Raw genomic sequence first — 24410 nt, 5'->3', positions numbered from 1 at the left:
ATTGCAGTGCATCTGTTTTGGTGTCAGATCACAAGACTTTAAGACTTGTCTGAAGACAAGTTGAAAGGGGCAGTGCTCTTTGCTCAGAAACTGGTGAGTTGTGCTAAGTGCTATGGAATATCGTGCTATGGTATCTGTAGTTATTTTAGTACCAGGCAATGAGCTTCCGTGGGGACTAAGAATCTTCTGTTTTTATGCCTGGGGAATGTCTCCTCTTCAGTTTATCAGACACTTGTGAAAATAAAAATAAAATTGTCTGCATTAAAATATCATATGTTTTATTAAATCATTGCTAAAAGATCAGTTAGATCATGAAACTATTTACTTGCCCCCCCCGGCCCATGTATGTTTAAGCACAATCTTAGATAATTTTTCAAGGAAATCTTTTTTGATGTGTTTCATCTTGTACTAACATATGTAAATATATGCAAACAGTTGTATATATACATATTCCGTTAACAACAGAATTTCTTGCATTTCTTGCTTTGTTCACCTATTTACCTGTATTAAATCATATATTCGTGTGTGTGCGCGCACACACACACGCATATGCATACATACAAGAGTTAGTGGGGGGCAGCTGGGAGTATATGTTAAGCTGTCTGCAGTGTAGCTCTTAGTACTTTTCTCGTACTGGCATTCAGAGCTTTGCTGGCTGGCTGGCTGCTGCCAAATCTGCACCTGCAGTGCTGCTTGATTGAAACTCTGCGTGTATTCCTCTTAATAAGAACAAATAAAGAGCATCTTCTGTTATTTACCAAACACCAGGATTACTTCATAACCACAAGTAGCAATCCCTCTTCTATGCTAATACTCTGTCATTGCTGCCTCGTGCACAGAGAACACTCAGGCTTCATTCCTCAACAGAAATGCATCTTTATCTGTGTGCTGTACCTCAAGTTAAACTTGCTGTTTGGAACCATTACTCCAGAATGCATACCTGGTATTTTGATTATGAATTGTCACATAAACAGAGTGACTGATTAAAGTAATTTGTATAGAAGTGTTCAGGGTGTTTCTGAGCAAGCAAAAAATACACAGAAGCACATGGCACTTAATTACATTGCTTAACAATAACTGTCAAGTTAAATCTTTTTTAAAAAAAGATGAATGCTATACTTAATGAAAGTGCAATTATATTTCTATGGCTTGAAATGTTTTACACATTGTATATATTAGGCAAAGATATTAACCTTTCTGTATGTGTAAAGGTGCTGACAGATATCAAATGCTACAAGGCAGGCTTTTGCAACTGCTGTCCCTTTATTGCTTGCAAAGGGAACTCCTTTACTGTAATGTGCTGTTAATCTGAGTTCATTTACTTGTATGGAAGAGCATCTGCATACAGACACACTTCTTGGAACTGACTGAGAACATGAGGACTAATGGTTGTGGTCTGGTAAATTGTTATGTATAAACAGGATTTGCATTCAAATGACTGTTTTATATCACAGTCTGATTGTATGTCCCATTTTAATAATGTTTAAAGAATGACAATAGTAGATTTTAGAAAGCCACTCCTCTGATTTCATATTCCAATTTTAAATTTAATTAAAAATGTCTCTCCCTCTTTTTCTCCTTTGTTGAGATTTAGTAACAAATCTGCAATGTTTTCCCCCATTAAATAATACACGCTTTTATAACAAATGGGAATACATTTCTAAATTACATACAGTCTTTTTTTGATAAAAGGGTGTGATATTGTTTGTATATTCCTGTTGGTGGGCAGCGGAAGAGCAAGTAACCTTCACAAAGTTCACCATCTACTTGCAGAGTAGAGGAGAGTAAGAGAAAGTCCACAGTGTGAAATGTGGTGAGGTGCAGAGTTCCCTGAGCGAAGTCTGAGAAGGCGTGTATCTCTGCAGGGCACTGTTCAGCATTGGGCAAAACCACCAGCTCAGTTCTTTTCAGCAATTACAGCTGTATCAGCATGGTGGGACTCTATCAATGTGCGCCACTCTGGAGCACAGCTGTGCTCCTGGCCTCACAGTTGTTAGATCCATTCTCACCTGAAGTTAGAAGTGGGAAAGAACAGAATGGGGGGGAGGGTATATGTATGTATGTATGTATGCTTGTGTATTAAGTCATTCTGTGAGCTATGATTTACGTTATAGATCCCCCCCTTTTCATGATACACTGCTTTTTGACCACTTCTGTTTTTCTGCTTTAATTTTTTTGTAGGCTTTCATTGTGAATGTGAAGGACTGACTACATTACTACATCCAAAACCCCAAAAGAAAAACCTCATGTGATTTTTAATTAGGAACAGTTCTCCGGTCCAGTTTGCTATCTGTCTTCCAATAATTGTACTGGCATAAATCAGAGGTGTGTGGAGGGTAGTTCTTACATAGGTTTTCAACACTTGCACAGCTGGACAGTTTCATTGTTGCCTTTTCTGAAGTGGTGTGACAAGGACATGTCTTCCACCTACTCTGTGCAGTAGCAAAACATTCTCTGCTGCTGCTGTGACAGTGTATCTTCTCTGTTTTCCTGTTTGCTCAGATTTGTAAGAATTATAACTGAGCACAGTTCACTTGATAAATGCAGCTTACTTCTTTTTTCTTTTTTTTAAAGTCCATGAATTTGAATGAAGTGTATGAAATAAGGTGATTTTAGTGCTATAAATTAAGTACAGCATTATAATTTAATTGCACTGTGTGTAGCAGTATCTTTCTGTTGCCTAGCAATAGGGTTTACCAGGGGCTTAACATTGCATTATTAATTTCTATTTTCAGAGGTTTGTAACTTTGGTAAAAATCTTTAGTCATAGGACAGTCCAGAAAGTCCGAACTGAATGTTCTTTTTCTTATTATGGGGTCACTTATTAAAGAAGCTTGAGGAGGAAAGCTCTGGTGTCCTCTTTTTTTCTGCCCTCTTCCCACATTCTGCTGTACTCGGGTAAATTTTGAAAGTAATTTCTCAAGTCACAATTGTTACATGTAGTTATGAAATAGTAAGCTATTTATAAAGGCGCTGTTTTACTTTAAAGGGTCCAGGTGGAGGCCTTTTTACGAAGGCAATCACCTCAGCTGAGAAAGCAGCCACTTTGTGCTTCTATACAGAACTAAATGCCTAGGAAACAGTATGAGCACTAGCTTTGGTGAAGGTGATTCCAGTCACCCCTGATAAGGGTGGATTTTGAATTGTCTTGTCTAACTTTTTGAGGCAGTACTGTACTTGAAAGAACTGGAAATTGAGCTCATGGGGGGAAGAAGGCTGAGAACTGCTGAATATCCAAGTTTCTTCAGCAACTGTAGCTTTTTAGCAGACAAAATAACTGGAAACAATCAGTTTGATAGTGCCATGACACCCATGTATTTCAGGACTGCATCTTGCTGCAAGACAGAAAGCAACTACTTTATTCATAGATTCTATATGAGGATTTTAAGGAATATGATACTGGACTCATAAATTTGGACTTAACAAAAGGTGTCAGGACTGTACTTCAAAAAAGGCATAGTGGGGGGGAGAAAGGCTTTTTGAGTCAAAGCTTTTTAAAATGAAACCCCCCTATACCTTAACATTTCAGAATGGTTGTGATTGTGATGAAAGATTTACTTCTTGCATGTTTGGATATTCTGCACTTAACTATTTTTGGAAAATGTGTGTGTTCAGTTGTGGAGTCTTTAAAGAGCTTGGCTTTACTCACATTGTCAAGTGGTGTTGCTTTCTAGTGTCTGTATTCTTTTGCCTTTCAATTTGTCACCTGTATAATTGTTAATTTTTACATATAAATTATTTTTTTCTTTGGGGCTGTATTTTCTCGTCATGCTTGTAAATGCTAGTTGCTTAAGAAATCTGCAAGGCGTATCATCACTTTTTTGTCAGATAGATCAATATTAAATATGAAAACCTAAAGTCAAGTGCTAGGTTTGCTGTGGTTAATATAAGTCGCGTTTTCTGTTTAGAGAGGCTATGTTAGTCATGTAACTGTGGTGCCATTTACAGCTCCTGTAGCCTTAGTATAGGAAATGAGGAAAGGGAGGTATGTCTGAGAGCAATTCAGAGTCCCTAATTTAGACATCTAAAGTTAAAATTTGCAACTAACTTTCCCCACCTCCCTTTTCCCACGAGTGCCCTAAAATCTTCCATCTTCATCAGTCAGCCTTGAAAAATTCTATTTCTCACTGGAGTGTTACATTGTGTTAGTGGTCTGGATTTAAAATCACTTGTGCTTCTCTAGAAGATGATTATCCATACAAGAGCAGAACAAAAATGAATGACTGTTCCCCTGACAAAGACTAGCACTCTAGAACGACAAGTGGGAGACGGGCAAAAACATCAGTTGTTTGTGCTGTTAAGATGGCACTGATGGAATGTGTAAAATAAAAGAGAAGGTAAAATCCCATCCTAGTTTGGCCTTCTCCTATATTAGAGCAGCTCATAGGTGGTTTTGTCTTATGTCTGCTCTACAAATTAGAAGTATACCATCTAATCACATTATATCTGTGTGGACAGAAAGGTGAGGGGAGTCTTGTGGATTTTTATTTTTAATGTGGCTGTGATTTCTAAAGCTTTTATCCTGAAGAAACAAAAGACCCAATATCAATATTGCTGGCTAGTAAGAATATACTGGTATTAACCTGCACCATGTCAGCATTGAATCAAGAATCTCCTGAGACTTGGTTAAACTGTTGGGAAATGTGTAGGCCAAATAGATTAGCTTTACATTGTGCAGAAAAGGCCTAGAACCAGTTCCTTCCTGTATGGTAGGAGGGGCTGCACTACTAGACAGCCTGCACCCTATAAGCTGATGAAGAGAGTGTGCATTATAGTACACAGTGTTCAACAGAGACTTTCTTTAGCTTTCTGGAAATTCATGCCTGGAAAAGAATATAAATAATCGCAGCATATTCAGGTTTGAGCCCAGTAGCTTTAATTGGTCATGCTTGTTTGATGCCTAGCAACCAGTAAACTTGTTTTATTGTGTGATGTCTTTTGTACATTTTAAGTCTATATAATTATATAGATGGTGATTTTTATTTAACAGATCTGTCTTTTTTCTTTTTTTGCAACAGCACTTTTTCCTAACAAAAATTCAGTAGTGATAGTTCTCTGTGCCTGAATAACTGCAGTAACAAACCACAAAAAACTGCTAGAGGTTTATATATAGTTTCAAGTTTCAAAGTAGTGATAAAATTGGTTTAAAATAAATGGAAACAGTTGCTCAGCAGTATTTGTTACAAAACAAGCAGTAACTTGATTTAACTTGAATTTTACGTAACACTTGCTTCTAACCTCTAATTTGACAACTGTGATGTAAAAATCTCAAATTAGTTAAATTGTTGCTACTTTTTTGGCGGGGGGAAGTTCAATAAAGATTATACTCATAAAGTTAATAGTAAAGTTATGCTCCTAATTTTGAGTGGTCAGCAAAGATTGCATGTCATTTAGAAAAACAATGTCTTGATCGCTTACTAAAAGTATGACTAGAAAGTCCTTGGCTCACATGTTGTTTATTCTGCAGTGCTTTATTTCAGTCCTTATTTCCTATGAAGTGCCTTAAAAAAAAACGCCCAGACCTCCAACATACATATTTATTGTTGTCTTCTAGGTTGACTGGGGCCAGCTGGACTATTTAGTAATTGACATGCCACCTGGAACAGGAGATGTGCAACTGTCAGTGTCGCAGAATATTCCTATTGCAGGTATGTGTGCTGTTTGACTGTTTCAGAGATTTGAAGTTAGTTTAAGTTTTGTAGCTTTGGAAAAATATCTTTTAAAATGCCAGTCAAAAATTCTTTTAGTGTTTAGAGAGACAATTAAATTATTCTGTCAGTAGTGTGGTGATGAAAAATACTGTTTTTTAACATGTCAGCATTACAATTGTATTTTCTTTTAAGCTAAGTCTCAAAAAGATTGAAAAGTCCAGTAAATTAGTATTCTGGAAGGAAAGGCAGTTGTGCCAAAATCTGGTAGGGCTAATACTGGAAAATGTTTTCTTCGTCTGTATCTACTGCGTATTATTACTAATACAATAAAATAGTTTGTCTTCATGATTGCTTTTAAATTAAAAGCTGGCAATACTGTTAATGTTAACACTTAATCAGATGGACTGTGTAGTACTGTAGAACACTAATGCGTTCTTTTTTCTGTGGTGTTATGAATTTGACTTTTTACAGGGGATTTAAACTTTGACAAATCAGTCTTGAGATGTAGGCTCCCCTCTAGTCCCATTGATTTCAACAGGAGTTTAAAAAATACTGCTTCTGAAAGGATGCTCAGCATCTCACAAGACTGAATTTCTAATGAACTATATTGGTTTTACCTATCTGACACACTTCAACAGAAACCATTGTCAGTAGGAGACATAATGAGGAGACATTCTGAGTTCAGTGGTAAAAAAGACAAAGCAATCCTCAGTAGTTCCAGGCATAATCTAAGAATTGCTGCGGATCTTCACCAGGAGAGTAGTGCAGCACTGGATCACATAATCCAGAGATTTGGAAGCTTGTAAGGCCTCCATCCTTGGAGGTTACCCAGATTCTAATTGACAAAGCTATAGCTGGCCTAGTGTTGCCAATAGATGACCTCCAAAGGCCTTTTCCAACCAGCACTTCTGTGATGTTATTGCTAGGCCACTCTCCATCATCTTTGAAAGGTCATGGAGAACAGAAGAGGTGCTTGAGGACTAGAAGAAGGACTTCTAGGCAAATTAATGACTTTATTCATACTAAAACCAAATGTGACTTGCCTGTTGCTAATGGTGTAGCTGTTTGTAGGATCAGACGTTAATGGTCCAATTCTGTACTTAAATGGGTATATTGACTGGATAATTGCAAAAATAAAGTAAAAATAAATGTTTAATGTCATAATTTGCTTTGCGCAGTGGCAGTATCGTAGCCAATGAGGTTAATCTGAGGTGCGGTTATTGCTAATTGGGAAACTCAACTGTATAATTTGTGGTAGTGGGGGACTGCATTTGTGCTTTCCCCTGTAAATTTAATATCTTTTTAAGACCAGTCCTCAGGAATCCCAGACCCTAGAGACCACAGAGGAAGTCTGGAGAAAGGAAGACTTTCCTTTGGTTGAGGAGGATTGGGTTAGAGATCATTTAGGAAAACTTGACACCCACAAGTCCATGGGCCCTGCTGGGATACACCCACGAGTGGTAAGGGAGCTGGCGGATGTCGTTGTTAGGCCACTCTAAATCATCTTTGGAAGGACATGGAGAACAGGAGAGGTGCCTGAGGACTGGAAGAAGGCTAGTGTCACTCCAGTCAGTCTTCAAAGAGGGCAAGGAGGAGGAACCCAGGGAACCACAGGCCAGTCAGCCTCACCTCGATCCTTGGAAGAGTGATGGAACAGCTCATCCTGGATGCCATCTGCAAGCATGTGAATGATAAGAAGGTGATCAGGAGTAGTCAGCATGGATTCAGCAAGGGGAGAGATCATGCTTAACCAATGTGATAGCCTTCTAAAACAGGAGGGCTAGCTGCGTAGATGAGGGGAGAGCAGTGGATGTTGTCTGCCTTGACTTCAGCAAGGCTTTTGACGCTGTCTCCCATAACATCCTCATAGGCAAGGTCGGTGAGGTGGATTGAGAACTGGCTGAAAGGCAGAGCTCAGAGGGTTGTAGCTGGAGGCCTGTAGGTAGCAGTGTCCCCCAGGGGTCAGTACTGGCTCCAGTATTGTTCAAATTATTTATCAGTGACCTGGCTGAAGGGACAGAGTGCACCCTCAGCAAGTTTGCTGATGATACAAGATTGGGAGGAGTGGCTGATCCACCAGAGGGCTGTGCTGCCGTTCAGAGGGACCTGGACAGGCTGGAGAGCTGGTCAGAGAGGAACCTCATGAAGTTTAACCGAGGGAAGTGCAGAGTCCTTCAGCTCGGAAGGAATAACGCCATGCACCAGTACAGGCTGGGGGCTGACCTGCTGGAAAGCAGCTCTGTGGAGAAGGAGCTGGGGTTCCTGGTGGACAGGAGGTTGACCCTGAGCCAGCAATGTGCCCTTGTGGCCCAGAAGGCTGATGGTATGCTGGGTGGTGCATTAGGAAGAGTGTTGCCAGCGGGTCGAGGGAGGTGATCTTGCCCCTCTTCTCAGCCCTGGCGAGTCTACACCCGGAGTGCTGGGTCCAGTGCTGGGCTCCCCAGGACAAGAGAAACATGGAGCTACTGGAGTGAGTCCAGCGAAGGACCGCTCCGATGATTTGGGGACTGCAGCATCCGTCGTAGGAGGAAAGGCTGAGAGAGCTGGGACTGGAGAATAGAAGAGAAGGCTGAGGGGGGATTGTATCAATGTGTATGAGTATCTAAAGGGAGGGTGTAGAGAGCATGGGACCAGAGTCGTCTTCAGTAATGCCCAGCAATAGGATGAGAGGCAGCGTGCACAAGCTGAAACACAGGGAGCTCTGAATGTGAGAAAAAGCTTTTTAACTGTGAAGGTGACTGAGCACTGGAACAGGTTACCCAGAGAGGTAGAGTATCCTTTGTTGGAGATGCTCAAAAGCTGTCTGGACAGGGTCCTGGGCCACACGCTGTAGGTGACCCTGCTTGAGCAGGGCAAGGTTGGACTAGATGATCTCCAGAGGTCTCTTCCAACCTCAACCGTTCTGTGATTCTGTGTGATACTGTGATCTTAAATAATCAGTGGAACTCTTTGCTCCACTTCTTGGTGATATCACATAAATATATGATTAAAAAAAAAAAAGTAGTATCTTTTACTGTCTTGGATTCTAGAGTGCAGAGTGGCTGATGTGCAGAAGTAGACCCTGTTTCTTTTTGCTGTTCCTTTCTGTCTGCACGTTTTTGACAATAATGCACTGAAGGCATTAAATACTAAATATTAATAAATATTTATATATAAATATATTTATTAAATATATTTAATATTTATACATAAATATATTTATTAAATATATTTAGTTTTTATATATTTATATATATATTATTTCACTTGCATGGCAGGCTCTTACCAGGTTGCCTGACATGTTTAACAAATATCATATATCTCTAAAAGTTCATAGGTTAGGATAAAAGTTAGCTACAAGTACATATAGAAAGGTTAGTGGGCGCTCTACAGATGCTCACACATGAAGGCGCTAGAGCTAACAGATTTTGAAACATATGCCCTGGTTTCACAGCAAAGTCATCACTGTTGTTTCAACCTAATGAAGTCTACAGGAAGGAAGTTATTTAAAAAACAGACAGTGTCTTGTATCTTTAGCTAACCAGAGTCATGTCACAGCTGCAAACTTGCATGAAAACTACAGTTATCCATATATCTACATAAAAATTTTTTCTGACAAATACTTTCATTCAGTGTTAAGGCTTTGTAGTGATGTCTCATAATCTTCCATGATGTCAAGTTTAGAAAAGCTTAATGATGTTAATAAACCTTTGACATACAGAAAACTCAAGGGTTAAGGCACATGCTATCATGCAAACTCAGCTGTAAAGCTGTTGCCCTGAAGCTGTCAATAGCCACTGGTGTTAGCTGCATTCATTCCAGCTGTGTTTGATCTGCTGTCTGTGATTACACTGAGTATTGGAAGGTAGCAGATTGACAGAGCTGTGATGAAGGATTTAAGGAGTTCTTCCTGTAAGAAGTGGAAGAGGCTTCTAATGCTTTAGCTTGTCTGTGACCTGGAATATATGATGAAAAGAAAACCATGATTCATACCCATTTTCTTCATTACAACACTAAATATGTAGCATATATGAGTAGCAAAGCTGGAGGGCCTTTACTTCCAGGTTTTTAAGTAATGAGGGGAGGTATGAGTGTGGTATGGGATTTTCTGGTAAATTTGCTTGTCACTTTAAATTTTTTGCATAAAGGCAGTAAGGTTGTGAAATTCAAGAGGTGTGACTTTATTTTTGTGGGTTATAAGTTCTTTTAATGTGTATTGATAATTGGTATTCAGTACAGTGCACCTAAATGTCCTAACTGAACAGAGAGAATGTCATCAGATTCTTATCTTTCGGAGACTGTGTGCCCATTTCCCAAGGAGTTCTGCACTGTCTTCAGAAGTGTGAGAGATTGTTTTGTTGGTGCATTATCATCTCTTAGAGAGAGGTGGTGAGGGAAAGTACTTTAATTCTGTACTTTAATCCTTTATTTGAAGTTTTGCTGCGGTCTGTTTGTCACCAGATCTTTGTAACTGAAAGGCTACATCAGTAAATGAAATCCTTAATTTAGAAAGCTTTTTCCGAATACTTACAACTTCTTAGAATGTAATAGATATTAACTAAAGCAAAAAAATAAAAAAGCTGGATTTTCTTGCTAAAGACATCAATGCTTTTATTCTAATGCAAGAGTAATAAAGTGAAGAATAGAGAGTAAATCACTTTTTCACTAATTTATCAGTTTTCCATAGTATGCATGGTGAGATATGTAATAAACCTGTAGTTCTCATACATGTTAAATCATGTTTTAAGGCAAATCAAAGTAGACAAGATGTTGATTTAGAAAAAGAAAAGGAAAACAGGTAAAAACAACAATCAATGCAGATTTCCTTCATATGCCATAAAAGGAGATAAATTTCCTTTCCATGTCTCTCTTTAAACTCTTAAATACTACTTTCTGGCATCCTATTTTTATAAGTATGGGCTTTTATGACTGGTGAACTGAGCTGAGGATTGCATTTTAATTCTAATTCTGAAATGGCTTCACGTTTTTAACACAGTTGCTCAGTTTAGCTTGTTACTTCACTAGTCTTAACTTCATAAAATTAAGAATGATAGCGTCAGTTTACATTTGTCTTGCCCATTCATTCATTATGTACAGCATGCTAGATCAATTCTTACAGTGTAAAAAAGTTCATGCTTTTGTGAAAATGAGCACAGCAGATGAGGAATGATAAGGTGAATAATTCCCTGGGTTCTTATTGGCCCAACGAATTTTAGTGATTTGTAGAGAATTTCCTGTGTTGTGAACTGTGGGTATTTCTCCTTCTCATTGGAAGGGCTTGTTTTTGTGTATTATGACTTTGCTTTCTTCTTTTACTCTTGTTATTTGGTTCCTGTCTGGTTGACAGACCACAGCTTTTTTAACATGCCTGGGCATGGAAGACTGTATTGCATATCTAGATGATACCATCTTTGGAGCCCTCTGCAGAATTCTGCTGGTTTTTGTGGGTTCCGTCTTCCTTTACAATTCATGTTTCTATGTTGAGTGTTGTCTGGTCTTTTTGTTTGTTTGTTTTTAACAAAGTATTTGGTGACATGCCATTCTCAGATTCCTCTCCAATTTTCTTGTTATTTGTATTTCCTTTGAGGATGCCTTGGGCAGTCATGGTATTAGTGGCATAATTTCTGGGTTTTTTTGCTTTTTCTCAAAGACAGTATTTATCTGTGGTAAGTATATTTAGAAGTGCACTGTCTAGTTTGCATGAAGTTTATACTTTGATTTGCATGCATGCATATATGAGATACAGTATTTGAATTACACTTTCTTCATTTTTTATTCATGGCTTCTTAGGGATAGTATAGAAAACTTTTATTTTGTCTCTAAATAAATTTATGGAATCTGCATGAATATCTTTGCCAGTCATAAGTAAATAAGCATCAGAAAGAACACTGGAAAAAGTGTTTTGTTTCTAGGGTGCTTAGATGTCGAATGAAAAACTATACCATTGCAGCATTTGGTAGTAGGAGAGGGACTGACAGGAGGTGTAAAGGGGTATTGGTTTTTAATTTTAGAATAATTTTTTTTATCCTGCATCATAAGTACTGTAATTTCTTGAGTCGAAAAGAGATTAGAGCAATACCCAATGGATAAAAGAAAAACAACAAAACATTTCTTACAATGCTTGTTGTTATTAAAGAGAGTATTCCTTTTACAATATTGCTTGGAGTGACAATTTTGGGTACTTTTTTTTTTTCTTTAAAACGAGATGAAAAAGGAAACTATTATGTCTTTTTATTTTGTTTTGTTATTTTGACTCCTCGTGTAAGGAGATGCATCTTATTTTACATGATTCTTTAATCATCCCTAACTTTTCTTATGTTTGCAGTCTTTCTTCAGCAAACTAGCAGATGAGAAATGATATGATAGCTTGAAAATACTGTTCAATTTCTCTGTTCCACTATGGTTCCTATCTTCCATGGCCAGTCTACTTTCCAAATAGAAATCCAGGGTCAGTCTAGGGAAAAAATGCTTTGTGTATTGTCTATCATTGCTTACTTTCTCTTTAGTTCTACTTCTTTACTTCTGTTTCCTTCTGTTTCACATTTTGCATATGAGATGTCCAAAAGTGGATTCTTTATTATGTCCTGAACATATATGCTCAGGAAAAGTTAAAGTTTCCATACACATTTTCTAGCTTTTACAATGTAAAACTTTTAGGATTTCAGGTGATGTTATGTCTGATATCAGTCAGTTTTGTGTAAACTAACAGCATTATGAAAACTAAGGCTTGTGATTCCCTTTGTATTATAAATTGAGAAATCTAGATTTACTTGTGTGTTTGGATACACACACGTCTATACAAATACACATACATATATATTTACATATAGGAGCCTTAAACCATACAAATAAATACTATATGAGATGGGAGATTAGCCTCCCTAAAAATTAGGAGAGAATTTATCATTCCCTCCCTTTAGAAAGTTGATCCTAGCCTCAGAGTCTGAAGGCTTCACAGATAACAGAAAGTACCTGCCTATTAGGAAGGAAGTCCCAGGGCCTATTAGTGTAAGACTGCCTCATGGAGAATCTGAATTGTGGAGGTTGATTGTTAACTATATTAGGTTGCCTATCACAGTCTCTTTATTAACATTAAAGTGAAGTTTGTATTAGTGAAATGTGACAGCTTGAGAGTCCCGGAGACTGACACTCTGTCTTAATTGACAGAACTTACTCCAGGTTAAAACTAGAATTGTCATTTCATTTGCTAAACTTTGTCATGTCACTCTATTCTATGGACATCAAGATGCCATGGTGGTGGAAACCATTAGAAAAACACACCAGTCTAATGGGAAGTGGATTGAGACAGCCAAGTAATTTCACATCTTACCAAACAACCTTTTAAGCGTACAGTTGTGAGCTTTGGACTGAGCTGTGTTTATGCAAAGTACCTAAAGGTAAAAGGGTCTGTGTTTTATTTCAGTGCTTTTAATTTTCCCATCTTTTGTAGTTAATATATTTTTGGTTTTTTTCCACTCAAAGCATATATTACAATAACTGCAGCCTTCAAATGGCTGTTAACAAGAATTAGAAGAAGTAGTCAAGATAAGCAAAGTGAAAGCAATGTAAATGCTATTTTATATTTTTTTTGCTAAGTTTCATAAAAGCCAGAAAATGATAAAAAGTCATACAGGGAATGACTTACATTGCCTTTTAGAGTTGAAGTCAACATGGTGCATCACTTTTACTATCTTTTCATTGTCATATCCTGTAGTTTGTGGTGTTTTACCTAATGATTCTATACTTCCACTGAAATGCAGAACATAATTATCTCTTGAATGCCTTTTGCAAATAAGGGCTGGAATATTTAGCAAAGGTTTTTGTTAATTCAGATATGAATGTTCAAAAAATCATAATTAATAGTTTTTTTGATGGCAGTGTTTTGATAGATAGATTAAATACAAACAAAACAAAACATATCCTTTCTTTACTGATTAAGCTTTAAAAGTCTTAGAAATATTTTTTCTGTTCAAATATGTTCACTGAAAAGGAAGTAATAGGGGGATGCCACTGAGTTGAAGAAACTTGGCTTTTTTAACTTATGAAAACATGTTACTAAATGTTACAGAGCGAACTGGTAAATGAGCCAAGCCATTTACTCCTGTTCATGTCAGTATTGCACAGACCAGAGGTGTAGCCTTGTACACAGCTTTATAGAGTGAGTAGTTTAAAGTGTGACTTAAGAGAGTAGAACCTGATCTTACATCGATCAACATGATACTGTACAAGAACAGGAAGTTTCAGTTAATGAGTAGACTGTCTGTCTGATCAGCAATAAGCATTAAAAATGGAAAAAAGAACCTCAAATCAGATTTTAAAGAAAACATTGTTGAAGTTTTAAGAAAATTAGGTGTGGGTTAGTAGGAGAAAGAGTTGTGATTTATGAGGTAAAGGTGTCTTTTTAAACTAACTGAAATAGGTATGTATGCCAGTTGAAAAGGTTCGGCACTGTTCTCTTGTCTTTTCTGAAGAGAAATGATCAAAAAACCAATGCAGCGGAGCAAGTTGCATGTAGCATACAGTTAAGGGATTACAAGTGTATGTGTTCTGTCATTGTTCTTTGTGTCTGTTTGCTCCAAGTTAAATATATCTTACTTTGATGTAAATCACAGTTATAAGGCACCTGATTTCTCCTTCCTTTAGTTTAATAATAATATACAATGTTTTTCTCCAGTTCTGTTCGTTCCCTCTCTTTCTCCCTCTCTTGTGGTGGTAGCATCTTTAGTTTCTTCAGTAAATTTTTAAAGATGTTTTACAGAAGTTGTCAGTTTTTTTGTTGATGGTAAGTTTTGCTTGAACTATTTTTGAATGGCAAACATTTTTAATATCAGATTTTTTAACCTTTTTCAGAAAACCATGTGGAGTTACTCTATCTTTTGTGCTATATTTTGATATTTAAATTTTTTAAAATAACTACAAGAAAGAAAAGACTCATAGGTTTAGGATAGATTAAAAAACAAAAAAAACTTTGATTCACACCAGGGAGGATTATAAAATTGTTCTTTTTATTCATCCAACTATAATTTGTATGCTAAATTATTTTCTGCCTATTGTCAGAAAAACTGCAGTTGACAAATGCAAATTATTACCAGGGTTATCTCAGTTTTGGACACTCTTAGTATGTTATTGTGAAGCTTCTATCCCCAGTAGACACTAAATTCAATCTGAAGACCAAAATACAGTATGAATTTACACATTAATGTCTCAAACTTTTTCAATATATATTTAAATGGCCATAGCACCTGGCTCATGGAGATTGATTTAACACACATTTTCTGTTCAAACTGAAGGGATAGTATGTTCAGTGAGAGTTGTTTAAATTTAATCAGTCCTGAGAAATAGTTTCTGGGTATTGGAGAAAAAGCTACGTAGTATTCAGGCTTTGAAAACTGGGGTTCTCTGAGCTTTGGTAGCAGAGGCTAAATATATGTTAAGCACTATATCAGCTGCAATTGTTGCTTTAGACCAGTTGTTTTGAATAGGAAGAAAAAATGAACGTCGTGTTCAGCTGGCAGAGATGAGGGAAATTCATATGAACAGTGATACTGCATTCTTTCCTCTGCTGTTTCTTCTGACAAAATAAATGATCAAATCTGCCTCCTACACTCCACCCCCCCCCCCCCAAAAAAAAGAACCCCCCCCCCCACCATTTTTGGAAGTGATTGAAATAGTTTATGTTGTCTTTTCTGTGGAATAGAAATACTCTTTCCCTACAGTTCTTCCCTTTGTATTGGGACTTTTCAGAAGTCATATGATTTTCTTAATCATATCCATTTGTCAAAAGAGAATATTTTGACTTTGATCTTGTCTAGTCAAATGCTTATTATAATCTGCAGATGATTGGCAAGTGGCCTTGAAAGCAGGAGGTGGATTGGAGTAGGATAGAGAAGTGCTGATCAAGATAGCTAAGGAAAGTAGAAAGTGACAGTGTGTTCGTGAAGGAGTAACATTTTATGCCTATGCTTGATGTAAATAATGCTTGTGCACAGATGCTATTACAAAAGTTTTCAGTGGCCTAATACTGTACTATAGTTAATAAAGATTACATTATATATTGCATTAGTGGAACCTGTGTGTTCAGTTTGCCATGGCCAAAACCAAGCAGTTTAACAGCAAGAATTGTCTTTCCACAGGCTTTCTCTATGTGAGCTGTTGCAAAATGGAAGTTATAATTCTTACTGATTAATTAAATGAGGGCAATTTAACCTCAGGACAACAAGAATGGATCCAGCTTGTGAGATTCCTCTGCTTCCTGGTTTCTTTGATGCAGTTCCTCTTGCCAATAACCTGGGAAGAGGATTGCTCTAAGCTTTATGTTGTCTTTTCACGTGGGCAGGGTGGCAGTGCCTTAAGCTCTAATTATCCACTAGTTTGTGGGCACAAGAGGATGTGTTTGGCTGTTTTGGAAACAGGCTGTCAGAGCAGTTGTTCAAAGACTTCTCCAAGAAGAAGGTAGCAAGCAGGTTGGAGATGTGACAGCCAAAATCCAGCCTTCAGGACAATTCAGATCTATATTGTGAGTCTGAAGCCCGGATACTAACTACTAATGATTCTTTGAAGTTATTAGATGTAATGAGATGTCACACAGAAAAGCTATTTATGATGTTTGTCCAAGGAGATGGACAACTTTTTTTATGTTAATACATCGGTAAGCATCAGCAGCTGAAATTCTGGCAAAGACAAAAGTTCTTGCAAGGCTGTGTTCTGCCTCTTCAAGTGCAAACTGCAATTGCAGGCATATTTGACCTGAAAAATAACAAGAAACTTATCAGAAGGCAAGAGGGACTCTGAAGTGATCCATAGTAGATATAATTCACATTCACCAATTCTATTTATAACTTGAAAGTCTTGCCTGGAAGTTGGAGACCGATTCAGTGGAAAAAGTAGCAAAAGTCAGAAGTGTGAGAGTGGTGTGGTCAGATCAGACCATCTGCTGCTACATTGAGTTCTGGATGTGGTTCCTTCCAAGAATACTCAATGCCTGTCTACCAGCAGATGGAGTTACTAGAAAAATGTTGTATATCTTTCTGTGTTTTTATCCTCCAAAACTATTTGTGACTCTTTCTGGTCAGTTACTTTTAACTCCACAGGTTTTCTGGGTGGCATTACTTACCAAGTTGGTAAGAATCAGGGTGATACAAGATACACATAAACACTTATATGTAGGAGGAGGTATTAATCATCTGTCTGAATGAGGTGCACATAGTCTAGTTGTGAAGTCTGCCTTTGTCAACGCTGGAGGGAAATAGGCTATTTTAAAGTAAAATTCTTTGCATCCTAGGGTGGACCTCAAAACTTGGTTTATCAGCTGCTTTTTAGAAGGGTGGTGTTTCTCTGCACTGGCTAGAAAAGGGTCTCAGTGACTGGCTTAGGTACACATTGACTGTATCTAAGGCTTGGGGAGATTCTACCCTAAGTCTTGTAACCCAGAACCTCTAATACAAGCCTTAATGATGCAGTGAATATAGGTGATATTTTCGGTACACAGAAATTCAAGGATCTTTTAGTGCTCCTCATTTTCTAAACGCTAATCTACCAGAAAGGTCAGTACCAATGTGCTGAATAGGCAGGCCTTTCTTTTACTGAGGATTAAGTAACTGGGGTTAAAAAGGAAGGCAAACATCAGAGCTATAGGCTACAGTTAGTTGTGCCTCTTTATTTTCTGCATGCTAAGTATTAAAAATATGGTTAGCATAGTTTTTATTGATGCAACCTGCATCAAGTTTTTGGCAACTGAAATACAGTGAAGTTACAGAAAGAAATGAAAGGCATGAACAAGTAAGTATGTCAGTTAAAATCAAATATGCTTAACTTGGATATTCTTAGTATGCTCAAGGCACAGAAGTTACTGTTCTGCACACAACTGCAAATGCAGAGTGTGTAGTATGTTTCAGTGGGCGATGTGATAGCATTATGATTTCAGCAACTTCTTTTTTTGTTCAGTTTGTCAACCTTAGTTTGCCTCATTCAGAAAGAGGCTTGTGTAAACATTGCATATACTGCTTTAAGAGTCCTGCTCTGTGCATGAATTCAGTCATATTTCATTTCTTTATTGATCAAAATATCTTTATTGTTCCATATTCCTATTAAACATGTAGAAACAAGATAGCGAAGAAAATGTGGCTGTGTTCTTTCTTGTTCATCATTTGAATCACGTTCTGAATGAAACATATGCAAACTTATTCAGGTGAGTGGAGCACCACGTAAAGCCTCACTTACCATATTCTGTTCCTAGTGGAGGAAATAGTACTACTAATGTTTTGGATTCTTGAACTTCAGGTTGGGTTTGCTGGGCTAGCAGTTGCACCAAAGAAAGAGAAGACATACTTAACCTTAAAGGTGTTGACATAAGTCAGTATAAACTGGCTGTGAGTAACTTTAGTCTGGAAATCAAAAACAGATTTCTGACCATTAGAGGATTGGAAGATTCTGGATCCTTTCTCTAGTAAGAGTAATAGGGAATTACAGGGCTTATTACAAACCTTAATGAGTTTTGGACAAGTTTTCCATGGATGTGGGCATCTATATTGGGAAGAGACTGGAGCCATAGACATTTTAGGTCCCTTTTATTCCTGTGTTTTTGTGCTTCAGTTTAGCTGATTGTGAAGAAATAATCACTGATCAAACAGGTAAAAATTAAATAAATAAATTGTTCAAAAGACTCATAGAATTCTGCAAGTCAGTAAATATCTGGTAGCCATCAGCAATACATACTTTTCAGACTTGTGTTTATAGCTTCTATTAACAATTGAATCTTATATAAAATATATATGAACAGAATCTACGGTAGGACATATGGAAGACCTAAAGTATACATCTGTATTTCTTTCCCAAATTAGCATACTCATAATTGAATCAGATTTTCTTCTATTTAAAAAAAATAAATGAAATCAATAATACTGCAAAACTTTTATTTTTGGTTACAATTGACGGATAGTACTTGCTTGGGACCACCTTTAATTTACGTTTTACTTCAAGAAATTTAAATTAGGAGATGTCCTGTATATCTTCCATGTTAATTAGAAGTGAAGCACTTTGTGAAGATGCTGTTAAGTAGTTTGAGCCCCAGGGAACTGATTTAGAACCAGAGGACAAATCCTAATGAAATTACAGTAATTTTAAATAGCCTTGTCTAAACTGATTATGAAAGTACCAGGCGTTGAAGTGACAGTGTTAATCTGAATAGTGAATACTCTCATCCTCTAATCTCCTTTAAGATGCTGTACATGTATTCTAAGTGAGATTTTGTGCTACTGCTATTACAGATGCCTGTGTGGTTGTCAGAGGGAGCACGTGTTATCTTGCTTCTTTTTCAAAGGTGTGCTGTCCTCAGTAAGGCTGCCATCAGAAAGAGAAGATTTCAAATTCTTTATTCTCACAGGGAAACAGGAGCAAAAAAGTTAACTATTTTTTGCTAGAGGAAAGTAACTGCTTTGGTTTTGTCAGTAATCCAGGTCAGAGTGAAAAGGAATATAGGACAGACACTGCTACCCTCTTACCATCAGCTTCTTGAACACGTTGGCTTTCATTCTGTGAAAAAAGCCATGCAAATTGACCCCCAGCTTAGCTGTAACTTACGTATTTCAGAAGCCAGAGCTTTTCATGCAGGGAGCCAGTGTTTCTGTGGCAGCTTGTCCCTTAGGACTACCATCTTCACCTAAACTCTGGCAATATGCCATTGGATCTTCTCAGATTTTTAGCTTTTTCCCTTTGGGTGAGGTTCTTCAGAACAGTTGTTCATCAAAAATATCCTTCAGATAAACTGTGGTAAAAGGGAGTGTTTTTACTGTGCATAGCCTCTGTCCTTCATTCCATGCTGGTTATTGGATTCCTAAAAGCGTTAATAATGCACCAGAAAATGTAGAATGAAGTGTTGGTGGTTGTATGTTGACGGTTCCTTCTATGTGAAGATCCAGTGACTGCTGACTGAGTCAGTATCTCAGGAGAAGAATGTGAAGGGGGGCGGGGGGGAAGCCTGTTATCAGAAACAGCTGACATGGGTGTATAGTCATAAGACATTTGCACTAGATTTCCATTTTCATTTGAAAAGAAAGCAGTAGTAAGTATTTTTGCTAAGTATTAAAAGACCTCTGTTTTAGAATACACAGAAAACTTGGAAGACGTTGAATCTAAATTGCTTCTTTGCAGACTATGCTTTAGGACAGGGTGCATCCATTTTGTGGAATTAACCCTAAACTTCAGTGTCAGCTGTAAAATGTAACTCTACACTTTAATGAAGTTGACCAGCTAAGGTGACTTGGATGGAACTGAAATGATTCCATGTTATTCTTTGCTATGTTGTTGGAAGCAGGTTGACTCAGGAAAAATAGCAGATTATTTGGGTACTAGCGTTTTAGAGAACAATGGGGAAATTACATTTGTTTAGTAAATTACATATGCTGTTCAATTTTTGGTCTTGTGTCTAATATTACATAAGGCAGAAACTGGCAGCTTTTCAGGAGTGAGGTGCCAGATTGTATTTTTCTTTCGCAGACCAGAGGTTAAGAATACTGGTTGAAAACATTCAAATGTGCTGACAGGCAGTGTTTGGAAACGGCTGACTCTCACGGGGTGAGATGCAGTCAGCCAGCACGTTGATTGTATGGGGGCTCTACGTGGGGCAGGTGCTTCCCATCCCAGTGCTCCAAGAGCTGGGAGTGCTCTTAAGATTCCAGGGCTCCCAGTACTCAGTCCCATGCCAGCGGCATTGCATGTCTTGGAAAATCTACCCATGTCTTCCCTTGACATGAACACTAAAGGCTGGTAACTGCAGGCCCAGTAGGAAACTCTGTCCCATGTAGAGCAGCATCTAAAAGTGTACATTTTAATTGCTTTTAGTATGAAGTTTGGCATAATTTTTTTGTGAGTTTACTTAAAATGACTTTACAGAAATGCTTTTATAACAGATGCTGTGGAAAATTGATGATCATTGTGAAACCAGAGCTAATCAATTTCCCAGTAATGCTGTCTTTCACATTGCATTTTTTTTTTAAATAGGGGTAAGTGTGAGCAGATTCTTGGTGGAAGTTTTGAAGAAATAATGTAGGAAACCCTCAAGCATATGCAAAAAGATGTAGAAACTGCTCTTTGTGAAATCATACAGAATATTATAATGTCCATGCTGGTTTTGCAGATTGTGTTAATCAAGGAGTAATATAACATAGTAACCTGCAGTCTTATGAAGTTGTTTTGATTCTAATTGCTGACAAAGATCTATAGCTGTTTCATATGTTTAATAACTCTTGGGAGAACTGGTTATCAGGTGTCTTGGAGCTGTGCCTGAGCAGTAGGTAATGCCATGCTTTTTTCAAACCTAGTGTGAGTTTGCATGAGTTGGTCTCATGTTTTGTAGTTTAATTCCTAGAAACCCAGTCCTGTTGGACTCACTGATTTGTCTGGTATACATGTTTCAAGATTGTGCCTGTCAATGCTTGTATCAGAAACTGTAGCAGATTCACAAAGCAGCAATTTGACTACAGATTGCTGCCTCTCGTTTTTAAGGCAATACTTACTGTTAGATCAACATATCTTAAATGTAATTACGACATGGAACAGTTGCTGTGTAGACATTCTCACTGAAATCTGGGGGTATATGGACCATGTTATCTTCTAGTGATAGTCATAAGGCAGCTATTTCAGTTGTATCATCTAGATACAAAATATAAATGATTTCTACATAGAAAAATATCTAAAAAAAAATATTTGTCTGTCCATATTATATCTCAGTTATGGTCATTGCATAATCAAAAAACAGCGCCATTTTCTTTCTTTAATTAAAAAAAAAAAAGTTTGTAAACTTGTGCCTTTAGTAGCATGAAGTAGCATGTTCTAAATAGCCAAAATGTTTGGTGGTATAATTCACAGTACTGATTTTAATGACATTTCATGTTTTCTCTTTCCAGGGGCTGTGATCATCTCCACTCCACAAGACATTGCTTTATTAGATGCACGCAAAGGAGCTGAAATGTTTAGAAAAGTCCATGTACCTGTAAGCCTTTATATAAAAATACCAATTGAATTTTTCTAAAATGTGAAAAATTTCTGTATGCTGTTTTCCTTGAAATTCCTTGAAATGTGGAAAAAGCATATATATGTGATATTGGTATGTTTCAAGTATGATATGTAAGTTTTGAGGGAGGTATGCACTTACCTAATTGACACTTTGCCCTTTAAAAGGGTCTGTGAATGTCAGGCCAGGTAGAAGGCTGTCTATATAACTTGACTTTTTTTATTAGAATTGCAGCTTATTTGGTAGCTTGTCTGTCTGCGAAACACAAAGTTTAGAAATATCCACAATATTCATGTAGATTGGGAGGAAATATTAAGATGACATCTTTGTCTTCCTATTTTGTATATGCTAATATTCTGAAAACTTTTTATTGATATTTTATCAATTTTTCATTGAACTTAGAATTATTCTTCAGTTTAAATCTAAAATGTTAAAGTAAAAGGATTTGAAATAGAAGAATAATAAACAAAAATACAATCATTGTTAGATATTAACTAGGTTACTAATTAAATGGATTTTTTAGGGAAAAATATGACTAATTTGATTTGAGGTCTTGACAGTTACTACAAGTTGCTAAGTAACTAAATGTTGCACTCCAGAGTATGTCCATGAAGAGATGTATTTTTCATTTGAAATGTGTATTTGATGAGAAAATACAAGCTGAAATGCCTCCTTGTTTTAAATACTGAGTAAAGAAAAAAGCATTCACTATACTTTGGTCTGATAGCTTAAAAAAGATGTTTTCTTGATTGCTTATATGCAGGTCATTCCTACTCTTTTAAAAAAAGGAAAATTCTTTAGTAACTGATGTATTAAGAAAAAAAAAAAGCAATGGAGACACTGAAGTGACTGCTTTTCTTTTTTTTTCTTCTTGATTTACAGAATAGCTTAAAAAAGGAAATAGGTTGATAATTTCATTATTGTTAACTATTGCTTAAGCATATTTGCACCACAGTGAGTATAACAGCATTTCTGCCATCTGCTACTAGGAAGAGATATATTTTTTGTGTGTGTGTATGTGAGAGAAGTATAGTATATATAATCTTTTTGTTTTGATTTTGTTTTATGTTTAGATTTACTAAGCTCATACAAAATTATTCATGTAAAATTGTGTTTAAATTAGTATTTTGCTGAATTTTCTTTTAATGTAATGACAAATTATCAAGATTTCTTTTAATGTCTTTTTTGTTCAATGCTCTGAAAAGAATGGCTTCTAACAAAAGCATGTATTCTACAATAGCTTTGGCTGCTATTAATTTGTCTAGTGATAAATGAGATTCTAAATATGACGTAGATCTGAAAATTCTGATGAATCAAAATAGAAGATCTTAACTTAATCAAATGAAAATTCACAGCAAAGCAGTCTTGTCAGATGCTGAATTCAAATGCACTTGAACCAGTCATCAGATTTTATATCTTCAGTGCGGCTGCTCCTTTTTTTTTTCCTCACCTTGTATGGATCTGAATACAGATGTGTCATTTATTTTGATGTTAAAGCAGCTTCTGCTGGAGTATTACATTTTTAAATATAAGCTTAATCTGGGGATCTAAGGAAAGTTTAATTATATAATTTGTGATGAACAGTTTCAAACTTGAGAATGATTTACATCAAATGGGTACTCAAAAAGGTAGGACTGTAGGACTACACTAAAACTGTGTGTTGCGACTATGTAATTGACTAAACATAGTCTTTAAAAAGGCATTTGCTAAGAGTCCGCTTTTCAAAGTAGTTGATGATTGTTGACTCCTGGTCTTTGAGTATACTTGCTTATATTCTAGTGAACTGGAGTCCCTCTCTCATACACGTACATAAACCACTTTCCCACTGCCCCTGCAGTCATTAATTACCAAACCCTCAAATGACATAGGTAGTATATCTAAAGCTACAGTCTTTAACATTTTATGTCCTTTACTGAACTGAAATTAAAGTAGAATGACAGAAGGAGTTGATGAAAAGCTGCTAATGAGAGTCAGCTTTGGAACCAATGTTACAGTGCAAAAGTCTTATTTTAAATCTTAGGACATATCCATTATGAGGAGAGTACTATCTGCATGCAATGCAGTGCACCTAGTAAAGAAGGATTTTCCAGTGTCATACTGACTCCTATCACCATGAACTTTGATATTCTCTCTCACACGTTTTTGAAACCTGTGAAAGCCACAACATAACCTTCTGACTCAAGGCAACTACCAGAAGAATTGCAGATTTAATTCAAACTAAAACCCTGTCTGTTTATTTGTGAATTTGGCTGTGCTTTTCATGGATTCCAGGGGCTTGTGCTGGGACACCAAAAAACAGGAATAACTTGGAATATTTAGGGAAAAAAATCACCTTTTTTCACCCATTGATACGAAGTTCAGTTGGATATGGTCTATGTTATCAATCATATCCCTGAAATAAGACAGGGTTTTAGTTTGGATTAAATCTGCAATTCTTCTGGTAGTTGCCTTGAGTCAGAAGGATCTGTTGTGGCTTTCACAGGTTTCAAAAAACAGCTAATGTAAACACAGCTGTATATTTCTTTCTAAGCTGTACTAAAATTGTTTACTTGGCTATTTATTTGTTAGCATTACTGCAGCATCTAGAGTACCCTGCCAAGATTATGGCTTCATATTAGAGCCAAAATTTGCTTGTCATAGGACAGAGGGCAGGGAGAAAGAAATATTATTATGTATGCACTTTTACCTGAAGCACTGAAATATCAAGTGACTGACTTGTAGTTGCACAGAAGGTCGGTGGCAGGTTGTGGAACTGTGACCCTGATCATTGC

At 36.9% G+C, this 24410-nt stretch overlaps 1 protein-coding gene and 1 non-coding gene across 7 annotated transcripts in view; both read left to right on the top strand.

Moving 5' to 3' along the window:
• NUBPL (NUBP iron-sulfur cluster assembly factor, mitochondrial) overlaps positions 1–24410 on the top strand; it is a 102426-nt gene that overhangs the window by 50232 nt on the left and 27784 nt on the right. For all 6 annotated transcript variants that reach the window (XR_010389371.1, XM_064512380.1, XM_064512379.1 and 3 more), the window contains 2 exons: positions 5555–5648; positions 21533–21618. Coding sequence is in view for 5 of the 6 variants with exons in the window: in XM_064512380.1 (XP_064368450.1) it covers positions 5555–5648; positions 21533–21618 (180 nt within the window). In the remaining variant the exon portion in view is untranslated. The remainder of the gene's footprint in view (positions 1–5554; positions 5649–21532; positions 21619–24410) is intronic.
• LOC112980346 (U4 spliceosomal RNA) lies at positions 6818–6959 on the top strand. Its single transcript, XR_003258414.1, has one exon. It is a non-coding gene; the product is annotated as a U4 spliceosomal RNA (small nuclear RNA).

The sequence above is a fragment of the Dromaius novaehollandiae genome, chromosome 5 (genome assembly GCF_036370855.1).
Source record: "Dromaius novaehollandiae isolate bDroNov1 chromosome 5, bDroNov1.hap1, whole genome shotgun sequence".
In the NCBI taxonomy this organism is placed as follows: domain Eukaryota; kingdom Metazoa; phylum Chordata; class Aves; order Casuariiformes; family Dromaiidae; genus Dromaius; species Dromaius novaehollandiae.
The sequence above is the reverse complement of the archived record's forward strand: the minus strand, read 5'-3'. Positions and strand labels throughout refer to the sequence as shown.